This window comes from Phalangium opilio, unplaced genomic scaffold (assembly GCF_054372755.1).
Source record: "Phalangium opilio isolate 3A_F unplaced genomic scaffold, DU_Popi_V2 ptg000354l_1, whole genome shotgun sequence".
NCBI classification, from domain to species: domain Eukaryota; kingdom Metazoa; phylum Arthropoda; class Arachnida; order Opiliones; family Phalangiidae; genus Phalangium; species Phalangium opilio.
In genome coordinates, this window is record NW_028324229.1 from 885,474 (window position 1) to 901,448 (window position 15,975).

The window sequence follows — 15,975 nt, forward strand, 5'->3', positions numbered from 1 at the left end:
AAGTCATCTTTAGCCCAGTTTTGGTAATTCTATACTGTTAGTTTGTGTATTATCGGTGTCAAGGCAATCTGTATTTATGAGAAGAAAAAAAAAACCGTTCACATATACGGGGTCACATCATAAGCGTTGTTATCTTCTTGCTAATTATTTTTGCCCTATTAAATGAGAAGAGCCAAGAGTGATTAAAACATTTATAAAAGAAAATTTTAATTAGCTTTTTTTTTCTCTCGATCGTGTATCGAGATCAAGAACGTATAACCGTATATTTGTTCTAATTATTTATATTAGTATTTTTGGTATATTTTTAGTCACAAATAATATATTAGAGAGTTCACATCCGTTGTTAGTATAATAGTCACAACACGCTTGTTAATTTTTTAAAAACAAAAACCCAAGAGTTACCATTCGAGCTCAGGATGGACATAAGCTTTACTTGTGAAGTATTATTTGGGAACATTTCTTAGTACCGTGCTCTAGGTACTTTGTAACCTAAAGAAACCAATTAAAAAGTTAAATTTTTCAATTGTTTTATTGATCTACACTTAAAAGTTTTAGTCTAGAAAACCCTGAAAATTCCATGGACTCAAGATTGAGGCTTCATTGTAGCATATGTTCTCAAGACATGTTCCATAAGTTTGTCACTGGCTACTGAGAGCTTGTTATAAGTGACGTAGGTCATAGATTCGAGGTAAAGCGACGCCTGGTGAGGCGTTGTCAAAGGCTTTGTACAGACCAAATAGAAAAATAGACTGCAATTTAACCTAGTGTAGTCAATTCTCTCGTCCTTCTCGAACTAGCTCTCAACAAGTCTCTAGCATTACGAAGTATAGCTAGTATCAAACTTATGGAACATATCTTATAAACTTATGGAACATATCTTATAAACTTATGGAACATATCTTATAAACTTATGGAACATATCTTATAAACTTATGATTGTCAGTCATCCAAGGGTTGTCACGGTTTAAAACCGGAAAATCATTACCTTGACCCTCGTATCCTCCTTCACGATGATTATCAAAACGTCGTTCCTCATATTCGGAACGTCTTGGGCTTTCATGATCACCAAAGTTTCTTCTATGCTGCTGGTAATTTTGGTTCCTGACTGGTGACCTTGTTGGAGTCGGACCCTCGTCTCTGGGGTCAATGTAGGCCGGGTTATCATACTGCGGCATTCTGTCCCTATGAACAACGGGAAGATTTCTCGGGGAAGTCGGTCTGCTATTCGATTCCCGGTCTGAATGGTAAGACCTTCCTTCTGGAGTTGGTCTCAAACGTCTCTGCGAGTCTCTTACATGGTCTTCGCTTGATAAATAGCCGTTATTATCTCTCCCAGAACCAGGGACCCTTGTAAATAGCTGCTGACCCACAGGTGGTGAAATGGAGTTTCTTGCCTTTGTGTAATATTGTAATTATTTAAGTTTTGAAAGAAATAGTTTCGCTTAGTATCTAATTACTTACCGCTGGTTCAAAGGCTGTTGGTTGATAAATCTTTGGGTTTAGTTTTGTTTGGTTATCAGCACGAGTCATGGATTCAATTCTTTCAACTCTTTTTGATAACGGAGCTATTGGTTCATGTGATGGCGTCAAATCATGACGATCCATCCAGGGCTGTGCTTGACGGCGTCCGGAGTAATTACGTTGCAGTTTCGACTGTTCCTCTCGTCTAAATGAATCCAAACGTTCAATGTCAGACCTAGGACTAAGTTCTTGACGTCGTGCACCGTGACTAGAATCAATCTTAGCCATTCTGTTTTCGATTTCTGTTAAACAGAAAGGAATTTCACTAGGTCGTTAAAAATGCATTTAAATCAAAACAACTAACCTGCTGCGTTGTTTTCATAGTCGTACACGCTTTTTCTTTTAAAGACAAAGTTGGAATCACTGGCACCGGAATCGTCCATATTTGGTGGTAAACCGAATTTGTCGTGGTATGATTCATTTTCGTATGGTTGTCGATTGAAATGGGGTCGATCGTCTTCCTCTCGGTTGCGAAAACCATTCGATCTACTTGTATAAGGACTATCTTGTCCGACCGTAGATAGGGACCCTCCGTAAGGATAATTATGAGGAATTGGATCCTGGTGGGGCATTTGCAGACGACTCAAAGACGTTTCCCTCATGTCTTCGTCATTCATCGTTGGTCGATCATAGTCATAGTCTGATTCATGAGCGAGTACTTTAGGTTGCGTTTCACCATTACTTGCGATCCCAGGTTTCTATAATGAGTTGTCAATCATTGGTCGAGTTTCTTGGTGACTTTAATTAATTTAAAAATACCTACAATTTTGGATTGATCAGTAATTTGACGCGCTCTTTTGTGAACCATTATGGCTAGAAGTGTCTAAATAAATAAATGGTTTAAAAGGTTACCAGAGGCATAACAGGTCTATGTTTTTATTACATTTAATATCCATAGCACGATGGCTCCGTTAGACAAAGCGATCAAAAAGTAGGAGAAGACAGTAGAATTCTCCTTCCAATATGACGCAGTCGCGCTTGTCTGTAAGTGACGTACAAATATGACAAAACTTAAAATTAAAATACTTGCAGTATTTATTACCTCTGACGCGTGAAGTATCGATGTAGTCTGAATTGTTGTCACTTCGGGCTGATTGGTTGCCACTTCTGATGCATTGGACGTGGGTAGAGGATTGGACTAAACATGTCGGTCTTACAATTAATACTAATTAAATTGATAATTTTACGTTACAATTATACTCACAATAGAGGGAATAGCTTGAGCTATATAATAGGAACAGCAAATGAAAGAGCATATGATGACAAGAGTCGTTACCACAACCCATTGACGGACAGCGCAGGCTGCCTATAATATGTTTTAATTGACAATACTGCGGTCTAAAATACCTTTCAACGTAAAGATACATGAAATTGAGAAATTATACATTACCCTGGTGTAGTTACTAGCGATTAAAGTTAACGACGATAAAAACCAAATCACATTCACGACAGTCTGCGAAATAAGCATCGCTTTCAAACCTGTTAAATGAAATAATTTTTTATACACAATCCACTAGCTATTATGAAACTAAAACCAAACTTTACCGGACTTAAATGATTCAAGAAATGGGGCGTTGAACCATTTCCCAATTGAATTATCATTTCTAATTGCATCGAAATAATACAAACACGGTGTTATATTTAAAGCAATAAAGACCAAACTTTGCAGCTGTAGATAAAAACAGCGTTAAAATTTTCATAAAGAGCTGATAACCTGTACGAAACAACACTTACTGTTCCCAAAATGCCCGCAATTAAACTTTGAATTTTTGGTTTAACCCCGCACATTTTGATTTAAAGTTTAAAGTTAAGTAATATTTTGAGGTGATTCAACTCAGGACTAATTTTGGGTTGTAGCTAACGGGTGAAACCCCATGTTATCCGGACCGGATTTTTGATATTAAAACGAAAAGAGCCAAAACAATTGAGCTTTGGAGTTTCTTGGTACTTGGAATATTAGCAATCTATCGTAGATAAGGTCTATCCATATGAATTGTGGCTGACATTGCGCCAGATTAGATAGCGTCGTTTAAAGGCGGGGGCAAGTAATTAAATAATTTTGTTGCCGATAATTCATAGGTATAGCCTGGTTATTGGCATGGCACCATAAACAATTGAACCAAGTATTTAACGTAATCTATAGCCAGAAATAGAAGAAAATATGATAAGTATTTATAATTCGCGCTGTTACACTGAGAATTCTCATAATACATCTAAGAACCGAAAACATAATGTAATTCCCACACCATGCTTCATTATCATTGCACTTAAATATAATCATCCTTGATTTTACACGTTATGGCACATACCTACTAATCACTTCAGACTTCGGGGTTCATTAACTTCGTTTACACGATTTTTTTGTGTGACTTTCATTTGAGTACATACCTATTGAGGAAATATAACTGAAAATAACAAAGTATATACCACTCAAAATGGTCTTGCAATTTTGCAAGAAGCCTTGAATGAGAGGTTGGTTGGTTAACAAATGAAAATCTTACAGTGTTCCCAATAGAACACTCCAAAACATATTGGTAGATATTTAATGAAATTGTTACATTTATAGGTAAAAACACCTAACTAAATACAATTAAAGCTATAGTCTAAACGACCTAACAATAATAGTTTTAGTCCTATGCTTAATCAAGGGAGTCTGTGACATGCGGTGTTACTGTCTCTCTAGAGCATGTTGTCCATTCAAACCAACGTCATGTGGGTCATGTGAAGCTTTGGGATAGAGCGTAGGGTATTGAGGATTGTCATGTCCGGTTGTCCAATGATGAGGTTGCGTAGTGGAGTCAACGGACGCCATGGAGTAAGGTCTCTGTTGCATTTGGATTTGATTGTATGGAAACGCTTGACCTTCCGGTTGGAGGTTATGTGTCACGGTGTCAGGGCTCGTACCATTTGCCTGCATATTAAACGCAGAGTTTTTATAAAGACAGTTAAATTACCACAGCACCAAAACTTCTTAATTATTTCTTTTCATTTTGTAAATGAATGACGTGAAACTCAGTTTCGGTGCCAAAGGTATCGTATGTACCAATTTCATTTTACGGATTTCCTGATAGCGTTTGTAGACGAAAACGGTCAATGGAATCTAAACAATAAGCCTTATTATTGGATCTGTTGAAATCCCAAGGTACGACAACCTTACGTTGAAACTCCATCCGAAAACTACTCCATACCCACGACTTGTTGCAGCCAAATCAAGAAAGAATTCAGCGCTGTAAATCGATGGATAACCGCCACCCACATTATCCTGCATTATTAACGGATACATAGAAAATGAGAATTGAAAGAACCAAGACACAATTCCTCAAGGCATAAGTTCATAAGATATGTTCAATAAGTTTTTCACTGGTTACAAACTGGAGCTTGTCATGAAGTGACGTGGGTCATAGATTCTCATAAAGCGACGCCTGGTGAGGCGCTGTCAAAGGCTTAGTACAGACTAAATAGGAAGATGGACTGCAAAACTAGCCGAGTGTAGTCAATTCTGGCTTGTTGTTCTCGAACTAGCTCTAGCTGTAAGTCTCTAGCATTACGAAGTGTAGGTAGTGTCATACTTATGGAACATATCTTGTAAACCTATGCTCAATAACCTACCGCAGCAATACTTATGAGGTAAAACGACAATAACATCTCGCAAACGGTCATTACGGATGTGATAATGACCCATTGATAAACACCATTTGCATTGGGCTTCTATTTACCAAATTAAATGTTTAGTCTTCAGAATCATTGAATTGCAACCTATCGTCGTACCCTCTTGACGTTTGATACTAGAAGAGCAATGGAGGACGCGAACCAGATTAAGTTGAACAAGAGGATAACCACAATCATCGTTTTGACAGCTAAACATTGACACGTGTATAAAAAATCACAATCAGCATATTAAGTTGACATTAAGTTTCTTAAAATTAAAAATGGAGAAAGTTACCCGTATTAATCCGCAAGAAGGCAAGGAAATCAACATTAAACCTTTCCGGGTCTTCTTTGCCTTCACTGGAATAGCGCTCATAACTTCTACTTAAAGTGTAGTGTATAACAGTAACTGCAACTGATATCATAAAATAGATGACGCTTTGAATCTGTTTAATTGAACAATATCAAATATTAGCATTAAAGTAAATATAATTGACTTACAATTCCCAGTACACCCGCTGTAACAGTGGAGCCATACAAACCGCACCCGCAACAGCCCATGTTTGCAATTCAATTATTTAACTTAATTTAAACCCTGCGAAACCATGTGTTCTCCACTAAAAATAGACTGAATTTTAATATTGAAACGTCGAAGTAATCTTAAACAATTGAGCTTTTAAGATTCATGGTACTTTGAATTTTAGCAATCTATAAGATAAGGTCTAACCATAAGTTTATAAGATATGTTCCATAAGTAGGACACTTCCTACACTTCGTAATTCTAGAGACTTACAGCTCGAGCTAGTTCGAGAACGACAAGCGGGAATTGAAGACTACACTCGGTTTTGCAGTTCATCTTTCATTTAGTCTGTACAGCACCTCACCAGAATCTTTATGACGTTTCATCTACGTCACTTCATGACAAGCTCTCAGTACCCAGTGACAAACTTATGGAACTTATCTTAAGAACTTATGGTCTAACCAAATGAATTCCTGCTGATTAGATTGCGTTATATAAATGTAGGAAAATTATTCAAGGATATTTATTGGAAATAAATAATTGAACAATGTATTTCTTTTTTTTCTTAATCTTATATTAAAACACCCATACGTAATAATTAACAAATAATTTTAAACAGTCTTCGCGCATTATATTTAACAGATATATCAAAATAAAAGTCCATTGATAACGTCTGTTAAATTTTTTTCAAATAACAGATCTTAATTATTGTATTGCGGAGGAACACATTGGGGAGATGGTGTCCACCTTGGCAAGGGATCCGGTGTGGGTAACGAATGGGAATAAGGCCGAGAAAACAGTACCCGGGCTTCGATAACTTGGTCGGGTTGTAAATGGGCGAGTTCTGTCGCTTCGCTTAGCTATTATATCATTAATAAAACATTAAAAACCTGTCCTTGCGAAATGTCCACGACTTACGTACATGTTTTCCTCGAATTATTTCCTTGTAACGTTTAAAAACAAAAACACTTAATGGAATCTTTAAATAAATTTAAGAAAAAAAAAGTCATTATTAAAATATGCCCTCGTTAATTATTAAATTTTCAACTCACATTAAAACTCCAACCGAATACCACCCCGTAACCTCGACTAATGGTCGCTAAATCAAGGTAGAAATATCCCTCGTAGCCACTTGAATTTATATTGTCCTTGAAAGAAAAATTAACATATAATAAAAAGTAAATAACTTGAAGAAATATATCGTTGTACTTACAACTGAAATGGTTAGCAAATAAAAAGTGCACAGCATCTCATAAACTGTCATGACACCGGTTAGAATAACCCATTGTAGTACGCAATTAGCTTTGAAATTCTACAATTAAAAATTCAAAGCATAATCACTTTATTTACAATTAAGATTGCAATTAAATTTTATGCCGAAGAACAAATATAAGAACTGCATGGGAACGCTCAAAGATAGAATTGGGCTCTAACGCCGAGATTTCATAATCATTTGATTTCAAAGTAATCATGGTTTGAAAGATAAACGTACTCTTAGCGTTACAATCAGACAGACAAATGTTTCATAACATATAATTAAAAAACCAAAACTTACAGATCTCGAGTTACCAGACAGTAAAACAAGCGATGAAAAGAACCAAGAAAAATTGAATATTACAGTCGGAATAATTATCACTTTGACAGCTGCGCAATTAAAAATTAACAAATTAATTAATAGTAAAAGTGGTCAAAATATTTAAATTAATATAGTTTACCCGAATGAATTCTGAACAAGTTCATCATTTCATAAAAACGATAACTCCATTCCATCTTTACGTCAACTTTATTTTCGTACGAAAATGATGAAAAATGGTCTATACATACCAACACACAAAGCGACGAATACAATATACTTTGAAGCTAATATCACGGAATGAACCCGATCAGTACTTAATTTTATAATCGAAAAACAATTTTTGACTTAATGCACTTACAATGCCCAGAATTCCCGCGGTTACTGTGGACCAATATAAAGAACATCCAAAGCAACCCATGACGACGAGTGGAATGGTAGGACCTGGCCAAGAACGGATTATAGACCGCAAATGAAGCCAAAGTCTCTCTTGAAAATAAAAGGCATTAATTAGCCCAAGACAGGTTTTCTATATAAAAAAGAAGTTTTATGTGTTTTGACTAAAACCCTATAGGAAATAATTAACATAACTATGCCTACAAGGGTCTGGCACTGAAAAAAAATCTATATAATAGTATGACCTTCAAAAAACTTAGTAGAAACCAATCAATCTTTAATTAAACTTAAGGAACACATATTTATCACGCGATTTAACTTAGTTTCGGTACGTACCTTTTTGAGGAAAAAATACTGAATATAATAAAATTTATTACCAAACCATGGATGGTCCTTGGCTTTTTCAAAACGCCTAAGGTGCTGTACTTTGAAAGTAAAAATCTCAACACCAAAACGTTAGGGTATACTTTTAATGAAATTCTTACATTCATTCGTAAGAAATATTTATACAAATACGTAACTAAACACGATAAAATCTATAGTCTTACAGATCTAAAAACTATTGTAGTAAGTTAGCCTTTTACATTGAGTATTATTATTTAAGATTCTAAATGTGCCATTCAATGGGTGATTGGCTATAGTTTGTCCTTTAAAACTCCGACTCAAATAGATATCTAATTGTTATGTTGAATTGTTCAAGACTGTACGTTACTGAAGGAACATTAATACATTTAGGCCTGCCCCTTAACCAAGGGTGTCTCGTGACATTCGGTGTTACTGTCTAAAGAAGGTTGTCCATTCAAACCAACGTCATGCGGAGCGTTGGGGTAGACGTAGGGCTGAGGTTGAAAACCCGGTTGCGCCCCAGGGTATTGAGGATTGTACGGTCCGGTGACCCATTGTGGAGGAGGTTGAGTCAAGCAGTCGATGGGCACCATGGCGTAAGGCCTCTGTTGCATTTGAATTTGAAATTGGTTGTTAGGAAACACTTGCCCTTCCGGTTGTGGGTTAAGTGGTACGGTGTCAGCGTTCGCGGCTCTTGCCTAAATAAAACGTCACGTCACGTCTTCACAAAGACAGACAGTTCAATTACCTCAGCACCAAAACTGGTTCAATATTTTCACCCCGCCATTTCGTAACTGAATGACATTGAACTCAGTTTCGGTGCCAAAGGCATCGTATGTGTATATACCAATTTCATTTTACGGATTTCCTGATAGCGTTTGTAGACGAAAACGGTCAATGGAATCTAAACATTAAGCCTAATTATTGGATCTGTTGAAATCCCAAGGTACAACAAATAGCCTTACGTTGAAACACCATCCGAATAATACTCCATACCCTCGACTTACTGATGCCAAATCAAGGAAGAAAAAACTGCGGTAAAAGTCTGGGTAACCGCTTTTAATCTGATCCTACATTATTTATCGATATGTTCAGAATAACAGCTCCAAAAAACCAAGGAGGGAGGGACACACTTCATCAATGTTACAAAAAGTATCAACATACCGAGCCAATACTTATTAGGTAAAACGTGAAAAGTATCTCGCAAGCGGTCATTATGGATGTGATAACGGTCCATTGGAGAACACCATTAGCATTGGGCTTCTATACAAAAAATGTTTAACCATTTAGGCCTAACGATCACATTGAATAGCGGTTGACTTATCAATGTACCCTCTTGACGTTGGACACCAGTAAAGCAATGGAAGACGCGAGCCACAGTACATTGAAGAACATGGTAACCACAACCATCGTTTTGACAGCTAAGCATGGACATAGGTACAACTTGTTTCAGAAATCACCCCTCAACATATCAAGTTACATTAAATTTCAAATGAAGAGTGTGCAGATTTTAATACCCGTATTAATCCTCAAGAAGCCAATGAAATCAATATGGTACTGCTCCGGGTTCTGTACGGCTAACCAGTGTCTTGAGTCATAGTACCTCGAATAACTGTAATGTATTATGGCAACTGGAATTGACATGATGATATAGATGACACTTTGAATCTATAAATTAAACAATATCAAACCATGGTTTTCAAGAAAATAACGAACTATCTTACAATTCCAAGTACACCCGCTGTAATAGCGGAGCCGTACAAGGCGCACCCGCAACAGCCCATGTTTACAAATTCAAATTAGGCTCAAACTCAAGACGCACAGCTGTAAGAACTGTGAGAGGCCCTAGTGGTGAGTCACTAAAGCTGCAATGTCTACAAAAAAACAAGCATCGTTATATTTACAAGAGGTACGTAAAAATACTCTTACCTACTGCGAAAACTTCGAAATTAATTTAACCTTCAATTATCCAAGGTCATTTGATTCTAAAAGGTTCATGAAATAGGTGAAAATGTTGCGTCTACCGAGGTTAAATTCTAATAAAAATTGAAGCCGTCTTCACCCTAACTAAACTCGATCCCTACTAGCTGCTCCTAAGCTCCCCAACCCAAACGAAGCCGCGTCGTTGCCTCCAGCTTTAGGTTTCTATGGACAGATGTATATGGTAGGGTCCGAGGGATTGAATGAAACGAGTTTCCGTCTTGGGAGGGTGGATAAAAATCCACGAATAGATAGAGTGTACTCTCTTTACACTAAGCAGCGGGTATCGATTGATGTATTATCGTTCGTTGTTGGGCTTATCCTTGGTAGAACGTTTTGTTTTCTTATTCAATAACGTCAAATTTCCTGCGTTCTCACTCAATCATCAGAAAAGGGGCGTTGGTTATAAACCACGTCGTCCGTCATCAATGGCCAATGGCCTTATGGGTTGTTGTTAGGCGATGTAAAGCGATTTGGGTCTGATTGCTGCCAGTCGCCTGGCCACCGTAGGTAGCCCTTAAGTACTGTTATTTCGACGAGTGATGACCCTAAAATAGCCTCCGGTGGGCTGAAAATTGCTATTTTCTAACACATATAGTTGAGAAAACATCGTTAGAAACTAGTCATAGGTGAGAATTTTATCAATAAAGGATTATAGTTTAGAGTATTTAGTACAACATACAATTACAATCTACAAATATATAGAAAACATAGCAACACAATTTATACAAAACACCCTTAAACGTGTCTACAGCAATTAATAGCAAACCCCGTCCGAAACGTAACCTCTGTTATCTTGTAATCTGGACTGTTTCGTTGCGTTTTGCGTTCCAGACCAACCTGTCGCGATTTTAGAGTGTTCGTTTATTGTAGCTAGGCTCGATACGGTTGAATTATTCGAGCCAAATTGCACAGATTTGGTTCCAAGAGTTATGTACGAATTAGATGTTTTCTCCTGTAAAATAATAATTAAATTATTTAGAGTTCTAATTATGATTAAGATTGAATCGAGTTAATTAAATATTTTAACCGTTCTGATGCTTTCTAAGAGTATAGTGGCACGTCTGTAAACAATGTACGCTAAGTACAACTGAAAAAATTTAAATCGTGAAATTTTTTTAATTTAATTGGGTATGATGTGAAAATTACATTAAGGAGCCAAAAGAAAATTCCAAATTTTCCAAAAACGTAAAGCATCCATATGTAGCCTCTAACTAAGTCCGCTTTGGTCAGATCCTGCGTGTCCTCCTCCCAGCTGAATATATTTCCCAGTACATCCTAAAAGTCCCACCCCAAAAACCCTCAAATAAGATTACAATTACTTCCACGAGTTCATCCATAGCCCTTACAGAAGTCATAGTTAAAAAGTAAATCATGAATATGATGTCGAAAACTGTTATAACAACCGTAACAATTATCCACTGAGTTATGAATATCACACGATTTTTCTATATGAAATACGTAAATTATAAATTAAAAATGTATTTATGTAATTAAAGCGTATATTTAATTCCATACGATATTTCCTGCTACGAGAACAAAAGATGATACAACCCAAATACTACTCATCACTGCTACAGTTGGAATAAGACCCTTCATAGCTGCAAATTAATTTACTTTAAATTTAGCCAGTCTGAAAAGGCCTTATATTTAACAGTTTATCTTACTGTCATCAAAGTCTATAGTAACACCGCGGATCAAAATAGCCCATAATGGAAATTCAATAATCTTTGGGATGTAATCGGAAAGATAGAGATCGCAATAGTAACTACTAATTCCCAAGGAAATCATTGCTTGAATCTAAACGTGGCAATTCCAAACTTATAATAATAAACTTATGTATATTTTAACACCAACATTTTTAACTTACGAATCCCGTTAATGCTGCTATGAATGTTAACACTTTAATGGAACAACAATCGCAGATGATATTCATATTGATTTTAAGTGATTATAAACTAGACTGAAAAAAATTAAGAAAGTGACTGCGCTAAAACGAAGGCTCGCGTTGAATCTCAAAGACACAAAGTACATACTCATTATGCTATTTTCCAATTAAATGAAAATTGACGTAACTATTGAATACATACAGCTGCATTTATGTAAAACACAGATGGGTGCGTAGACGTTGGGGAAGAAAATAGCTTTATAAAGACAAGCATGCACGTCAACATATTTGGCGGTCACCCTTGTTTATCATCCTTATTTAGTTAGGAATATTTAAATAATACCAGTATATTATTGGCACAGTTGAACTAACAAATAACTACTTTCTAAAATAGTAAATGTTAGGCCTAGATGTGTAAATCCCCAACTTTAAACTTACGTAGGCATTTTCTTCTTCTTTCATACATACTTCGAGATTTCAATTTAAGTGGAACCTAATTAATTGCGATTAAATTAGAAAATCACGATACGTATATTTGTATTATTATTTTATGGCAATTCTTTATGCATTGCGGATAATTTACATATTTACTACGAGTTAGAAAAATTATGCTTTGTTACGGGACTATAAAAATAAATTAAATTATCAACTCTTCGGTTCACTGGCTTCTGGTAAGATGCCAGTATCTTATTTAAATATGCATTATTTGAAAGTCTACAATGGAAGAATTTACAGTTTTCAATATCTCCCGTGACCTCCAGGGTTAGCTATAGAGAGATAGGCGAAATGTTTAAATATAAATGAGCTTATTTCAATTTAAATCCTTTTAAGTTAATATTTAACGTTAATAAACAAACCTGATCTATGTCCATCATAATTAAAAGATTCGGGTATAGTTCCGTTTTGACCGTTCATAGGTCTGGGCTACAATGATGCATAAACATTAAGTATAATCAGAAGGGGATAATAAAAGAAGGATGACACTCTGTATCCTTTTAATGCTGTAGTTAAATGTAACATGATTCTTCCCAGGCTCATCCTTTCTGTTAGCTCTCCTGCTCATCACACTTCAGATGGGCATCGCACCGTGGGGTGAATTCTATAACTGTTTGGTACTAAATCCCCACCAATCAACAAGCAATCCTTGATTTTCTTGACATGGGACAAAAACACACAAGCGCATGCGCCTTGGCAAATAGTTAAGCAGCGCTAATAGAGTAATAATGAGGGAACTATTTATTTCGTATGTGATCAGGTTTAGTAACCTTGCTCCAAATGCAATGTTAGGAAGAATCATGTTACTATTACCCCGCTTTGTGGTACACTTCTTATTTAAGGGAAGTATTATAACCTTCCCGTTATTTGAATATTAAAAATTAACGTACGAATGAAGATAACATTGGTGATCGCTGGTTGGGTTTATTAATTGTAGCGTACAAGGGATTGTTGGCCATATTATGAATTTGATTATGATATCCATTTGACATTATACGTGGTGGTGATGGTGTTCTTGGCGGGGTATCAGGAACATCGTCGTAATCTACGTCCGGGATCTCTGGCATATCAGGGTACAACTTGCTTATCATAAAGTTGGACCTCAATGCAGGTGTGTTAGGCAAACTGCCATTGAACTGATTTTGAGGTATCGCATTAGCACGCGGCACAGCGTCGATATTTAAATCGTAATTTCTAACGGATATACGTCGTTCCTTCGGGTCTTCGTGTATTACAAAGTCCGGTGGTTTAGATGTCCGGAAACGATTGTGAATGACTCCAGTAACAGGGTCAACTTTTTTGGCAAGAGGAGGTTCAACCCATTTCTCTATTTCAGCCGGTTCTTGGTACTCGTTTGTTATTTGGTTATCGGCGTACATATTTGGGGTTGGTTTACTGTCAGCGAAGGCCAAATTGTCAAAGAAAGAGCTGCTGGCCTAATTAAGAATAAAACGCTTTAAGCTAATCGTCGCCCTTGACTTTTGTTTATGTGTTTAATTGTAAATTACCTTTGATAAACGTTGTTTTTTGGTCGTAGAAGTTGTCAAACGTATCTCGCGTACTCTTTGTGACGCGAAATAAACTAAAGGTATCTATAAATAAAGTATAAAATGTTTTTCTTTTTAAATATTCAAACTTAAACTTAATAGGATTATATGTTCATAAGATTTGTTCCATAAGTTTGTCATTAGTTACAAACTAGAGAGAGAAACGTCATAGATTCTCGTAAAGTGACGCCTGGTGAGGTGTGGTCAAAGGCTTAGTACAGACTAAATAGGAAGATGGACTGCAAAATTAACCGAGTGTAGTCAATTCTGGCGTCGTTTTCGAACTAACTCTCAATAAGTCTCTAGCATTACGAAGTATAGAAGTGTCTAACTTATGGAACATACCTTATTAATAGGATTAAATTCCAAAAACTCACATTAATCAACACACCGATGAAGAAAAATCTACTGATTCCAGCAAGAAACAACGTATAGCCTTTGTACGCAACATCTTTGTCAAAAGTATTCAAAACAACCGTAGTCCCATTTACAACTCGCGATTCGACAAAAGTTGAATTAAAATTGTTAAAAAACCTTTTCTCCGTACGAAACAAGTCCTCGAATGTAACCTAAAATGTTAATTACACATATTTTCAATAAAATATTATCACACTTCGTATATAAGGTTGGTAAATTACCGTTGATGAAAAAATTACGAATAATGTCAAGGCTACATCGGTGAAGATGATTGCCATTGTTACCCCAATCCATGCTCTAATACCAGATGCATTCGATTTCTAAATCATACCCAATATTTCGTACACTTTTAACAAGTCAATTATAACCCTAAAATTTACCGAAAACCGATTTGACAGTAAAGCACCAACGGAACTGAGAAGCCAAACGAAGTTCAGTATGGTATTCAAAATAACTACCGCATTAATACCTGAAATACCGTGTATTATACTTAATTAGTAATTAGTATATTAATTAAAATCTTTAACTAAGATTACCGTATTGAACACCTTCCACTTGCATGTAGAAATACGATAACCATTTATTCATATAATCGGTATAAACCAACGGCTGATAACAAACAAATAAAAAGAATGCATCCCATGCTAAAAGCAATGAACTCTGCAACTAAAGTTTTCAAAGAAGAATAAGTAAATTTATTGAACTAAATTAGTTCAAAATTACTTACGATGCTGAAGCCACCAGCTAAGTTCGTTACGTAGTTGTTAATCATATTTAGGCAGTTATTTTGTTGCCTACAACATTTTAAAAAATGAAACTTAATTGCGACAAAAAAGCTGTAGCCACTAAATGGCGTACAATCAAAGAAACTGGATCAGAATCAATAACGGCAATACATTTATGTGATAAGATAAAGAAAAGGCGTAATTCAACGAATTGCTCATTGGTGGAAATAACTGTCTAATTTGGTTTACGAGGCGCTTAAATACCAGGCATATTTATTGCATATTGTAAGGTGACGCGCGTTATCTCTTACAGAAAAATTTAGCTTATCTTGAAATCGTTTAGGACAACGGATCTTGAATAAGCTGAGATTCATTAACAATGGAAGTGTAATATCTCTGAAAATAAGTACGTTTCTATAACTACTTTTCTCAGAACTGCGTAGCGGATGGAATTGTTATTGTTAACAAACCTGAAAAGGGTTATCAACTCACCATCTTAATAAAATGAACATCAAGGAAATTAATAATATTTAGTTGAAAAGGATGACACTCTCGTGTATCCTCTTAATACTTTAGTTGCATGATTCTTCCCAGGCTCACCCTTTTAGTTTGCTCTCCTGCTCATCGAACCTTGGGGTGAATTCTACAACTGTTTGGTATACTAAATCCTCAGCAATCAACCCACAAACCTTGATTGTCTTGACGTGGGACAAAAATCCACAAGCGAATGCGCCTTGGCAAATAGTTAAGCGCTAATAGAGTAATGACGAGGGAACTATTTATTGTGTATGTGAATCGGTTTAGTGTCCTTGTTTGGGAAGAATCATGTTACAATTACCCCGCTTTGTACACTTCTCTCAAAGAAAAGTATTATATACTTCTGCTAGTAGCAAAGCACCAGGATTTGCCCGTCAGCCCGT

General features: G+C 36.1%; 6 protein-coding genes across 11 annotated transcripts; all 6 read right to left on the reverse strand.

Moving 5' to 3' along the window:
• Positions 1-182: 182 nt before the first annotated feature.
• Positions 183-3,455, reverse strand: LOC149602652 (uncharacterized). The gene is made up of 11 exons (XM_089860887.1): positions 3,256-3,455; positions 3,067-3,190; positions 2,912-3,000; positions 2,726-2,827; positions 2,564-2,659; positions 2,405-2,503; positions 2,285-2,344; positions 1,826-2,219; positions 1,462-1,763; positions 986-1,394; positions 183-489 (listed from the first exon to the last, which is right to left on the reverse strand). Exons 1-11 carry the CDS (start codon positions 3,307-3,309, stop codon positions 461-463), a joined length of 1,758 nt encoding a protein of 585 aa, XP_089717013.1. The 5' UTR covers positions 3,310-3,455; the 3' UTR covers positions 183-460.
• A 605-nt stretch (positions 3,456-4,060) lies between these two features.
• Positions 4,061-6,167, reverse strand: LOC149602653 (uncharacterized). Its single transcript, XM_089860852.1, has 7 exons — positions 5,671-6,167; positions 5,465-5,615; positions 5,290-5,378; positions 5,131-5,229; positions 4,679-4,783; positions 4,565-4,621; positions 4,061-4,432 (listed from the first exon to the last, which is right to left on the reverse strand). The coding sequence occupies exons 1-7, from the start codon at positions 5,728-5,730 to the stop codon at positions 4,190-4,192; spliced, it is 804 nt and encodes a 267-aa protein (XP_089716978.1). The 5' UTR covers positions 5,731-6,167; the 3' UTR covers positions 4,061-4,189.
• Positions 6,168-6,179: 12 nt separating this feature from the next.
• LOC149602654 (uncharacterized) lies at positions 6,180-7,995 on the reverse strand. The gene is made up of 7 exons (XM_089860855.1): positions 7,624-7,995; positions 7,405-7,549; positions 7,245-7,333; positions 6,903-7,001; positions 6,742-6,837; positions 6,612-6,668; positions 6,180-6,549 (listed from the first exon to the last, which is right to left on the reverse strand). The coding sequence occupies exons 1-7, from the start codon at positions 7,681-7,683 to the stop codon at positions 6,391-6,393; spliced, it is 705 nt and encodes a 234-aa protein (XP_089716981.1). The 5' UTR covers positions 7,684-7,995; the 3' UTR covers positions 6,180-6,390.
• Positions 7,996-8,114: 119 nt separating this feature from the next.
• LOC149602655 (uncharacterized) lies at positions 8,115-10,110 on the reverse strand. 3 transcript variants are annotated; one of them, XM_089860851.1, is made up of 8 exons: positions 9,963-10,110; positions 9,728-9,877; positions 9,521-9,671; positions 9,336-9,424; positions 9,168-9,266; positions 8,969-9,073; positions 8,851-8,907; positions 8,115-8,701 (listed from the first exon to the last, which is right to left on the reverse strand). In XM_089860851.1, the coding sequence occupies exons 2-8, from the start codon at positions 9,785-9,787 to the stop codon at positions 8,390-8,392; spliced, it is 873 nt and encodes a 290-aa protein (XP_089716977.1). In that variant the 5' UTR covers positions 9,788-9,877; positions 9,963-10,110; the 3' UTR covers positions 8,115-8,389. The 3 variants fall into 3 exon arrangements, with proteins under 3 accessions (XP_089716977.1, XP_089716975.1, XP_089716976.1); XM_089860849.1 differs by having other exon boundaries at positions 9,937-10,104; XM_089860850.1 differs by having other exon boundaries at positions 9,933-10,104.
• A 464-nt stretch (positions 10,111-10,574) lies between these two features.
• Positions 10,575-12,154, reverse strand: LOC149602656 (uncharacterized). Of its 2 annotated transcripts, XM_089860854.1 has the most exons (8): positions 12,020-12,154; positions 11,854-11,946; positions 11,651-11,783; positions 11,502-11,584; positions 11,333-11,431; positions 11,133-11,261; positions 11,014-11,073; positions 10,575-10,938 (listed from the first exon to the last, which is right to left on the reverse strand). In XM_089860854.1, exons 2-8 carry the CDS (start codon positions 11,917-11,919, stop codon positions 10,741-10,743), a joined length of 768 nt encoding a protein of 255 aa, XP_089716980.1. In that variant the 5' UTR covers positions 11,920-11,946; positions 12,020-12,154; the 3' UTR covers positions 10,575-10,740. The 2 variants fall into 2 exon arrangements, with proteins under 2 accessions (XP_089716980.1, XP_089716979.1); XM_089860853.1 differs by having other exon boundaries at positions 11,854-12,024.
• Positions 12,155-12,194: 40 nt separating this feature from the next.
• On the reverse strand, positions 12,195-15,903 carry LOC149602657 (uncharacterized). 3 transcript variants are annotated; one of them, XR_016377841.1, is made up of 11 exons: positions 15,548-15,901; positions 15,058-15,451; positions 14,867-14,996; positions 14,711-14,799; positions 14,552-14,650; positions 14,291-14,482; positions 13,875-13,958; positions 13,257-13,802; positions 12,729-12,795; positions 12,310-12,638; positions 12,195-12,256 (listed from the first exon to the last, which is right to left on the reverse strand). XR_016377841.1 is itself a non-coding variant. In XM_089860846.1 (11 exons), the coding sequence occupies exons 2-11, from the start codon at positions 15,100-15,102 to the stop codon at positions 12,610-12,612; spliced, it is 1,218 nt and encodes a 405-aa protein (XP_089716972.1). In that variant the 5' UTR covers positions 15,103-15,451; positions 15,548-15,903; the 3' UTR covers positions 12,394-12,609. The 3 variants fall into 3 exon arrangements, 2 of the variants coding, with proteins under 2 accessions (XP_089716972.1, XP_089716971.1); XM_089860846.1 differs by lacking the exon at positions 12,195-12,256 and having other exon boundaries at positions 12,394-12,638; positions 13,257-13,502; positions 13,566-13,802; positions 15,548-15,903; XM_089860845.1 differs by lacking the exon at positions 12,195-12,256 and having other exon boundaries at positions 12,398-12,638; positions 15,058-15,124; positions 15,189-15,451; positions 15,548-15,902.
• Positions 15,904-15,975: the final 72 nt, after the last annotated feature.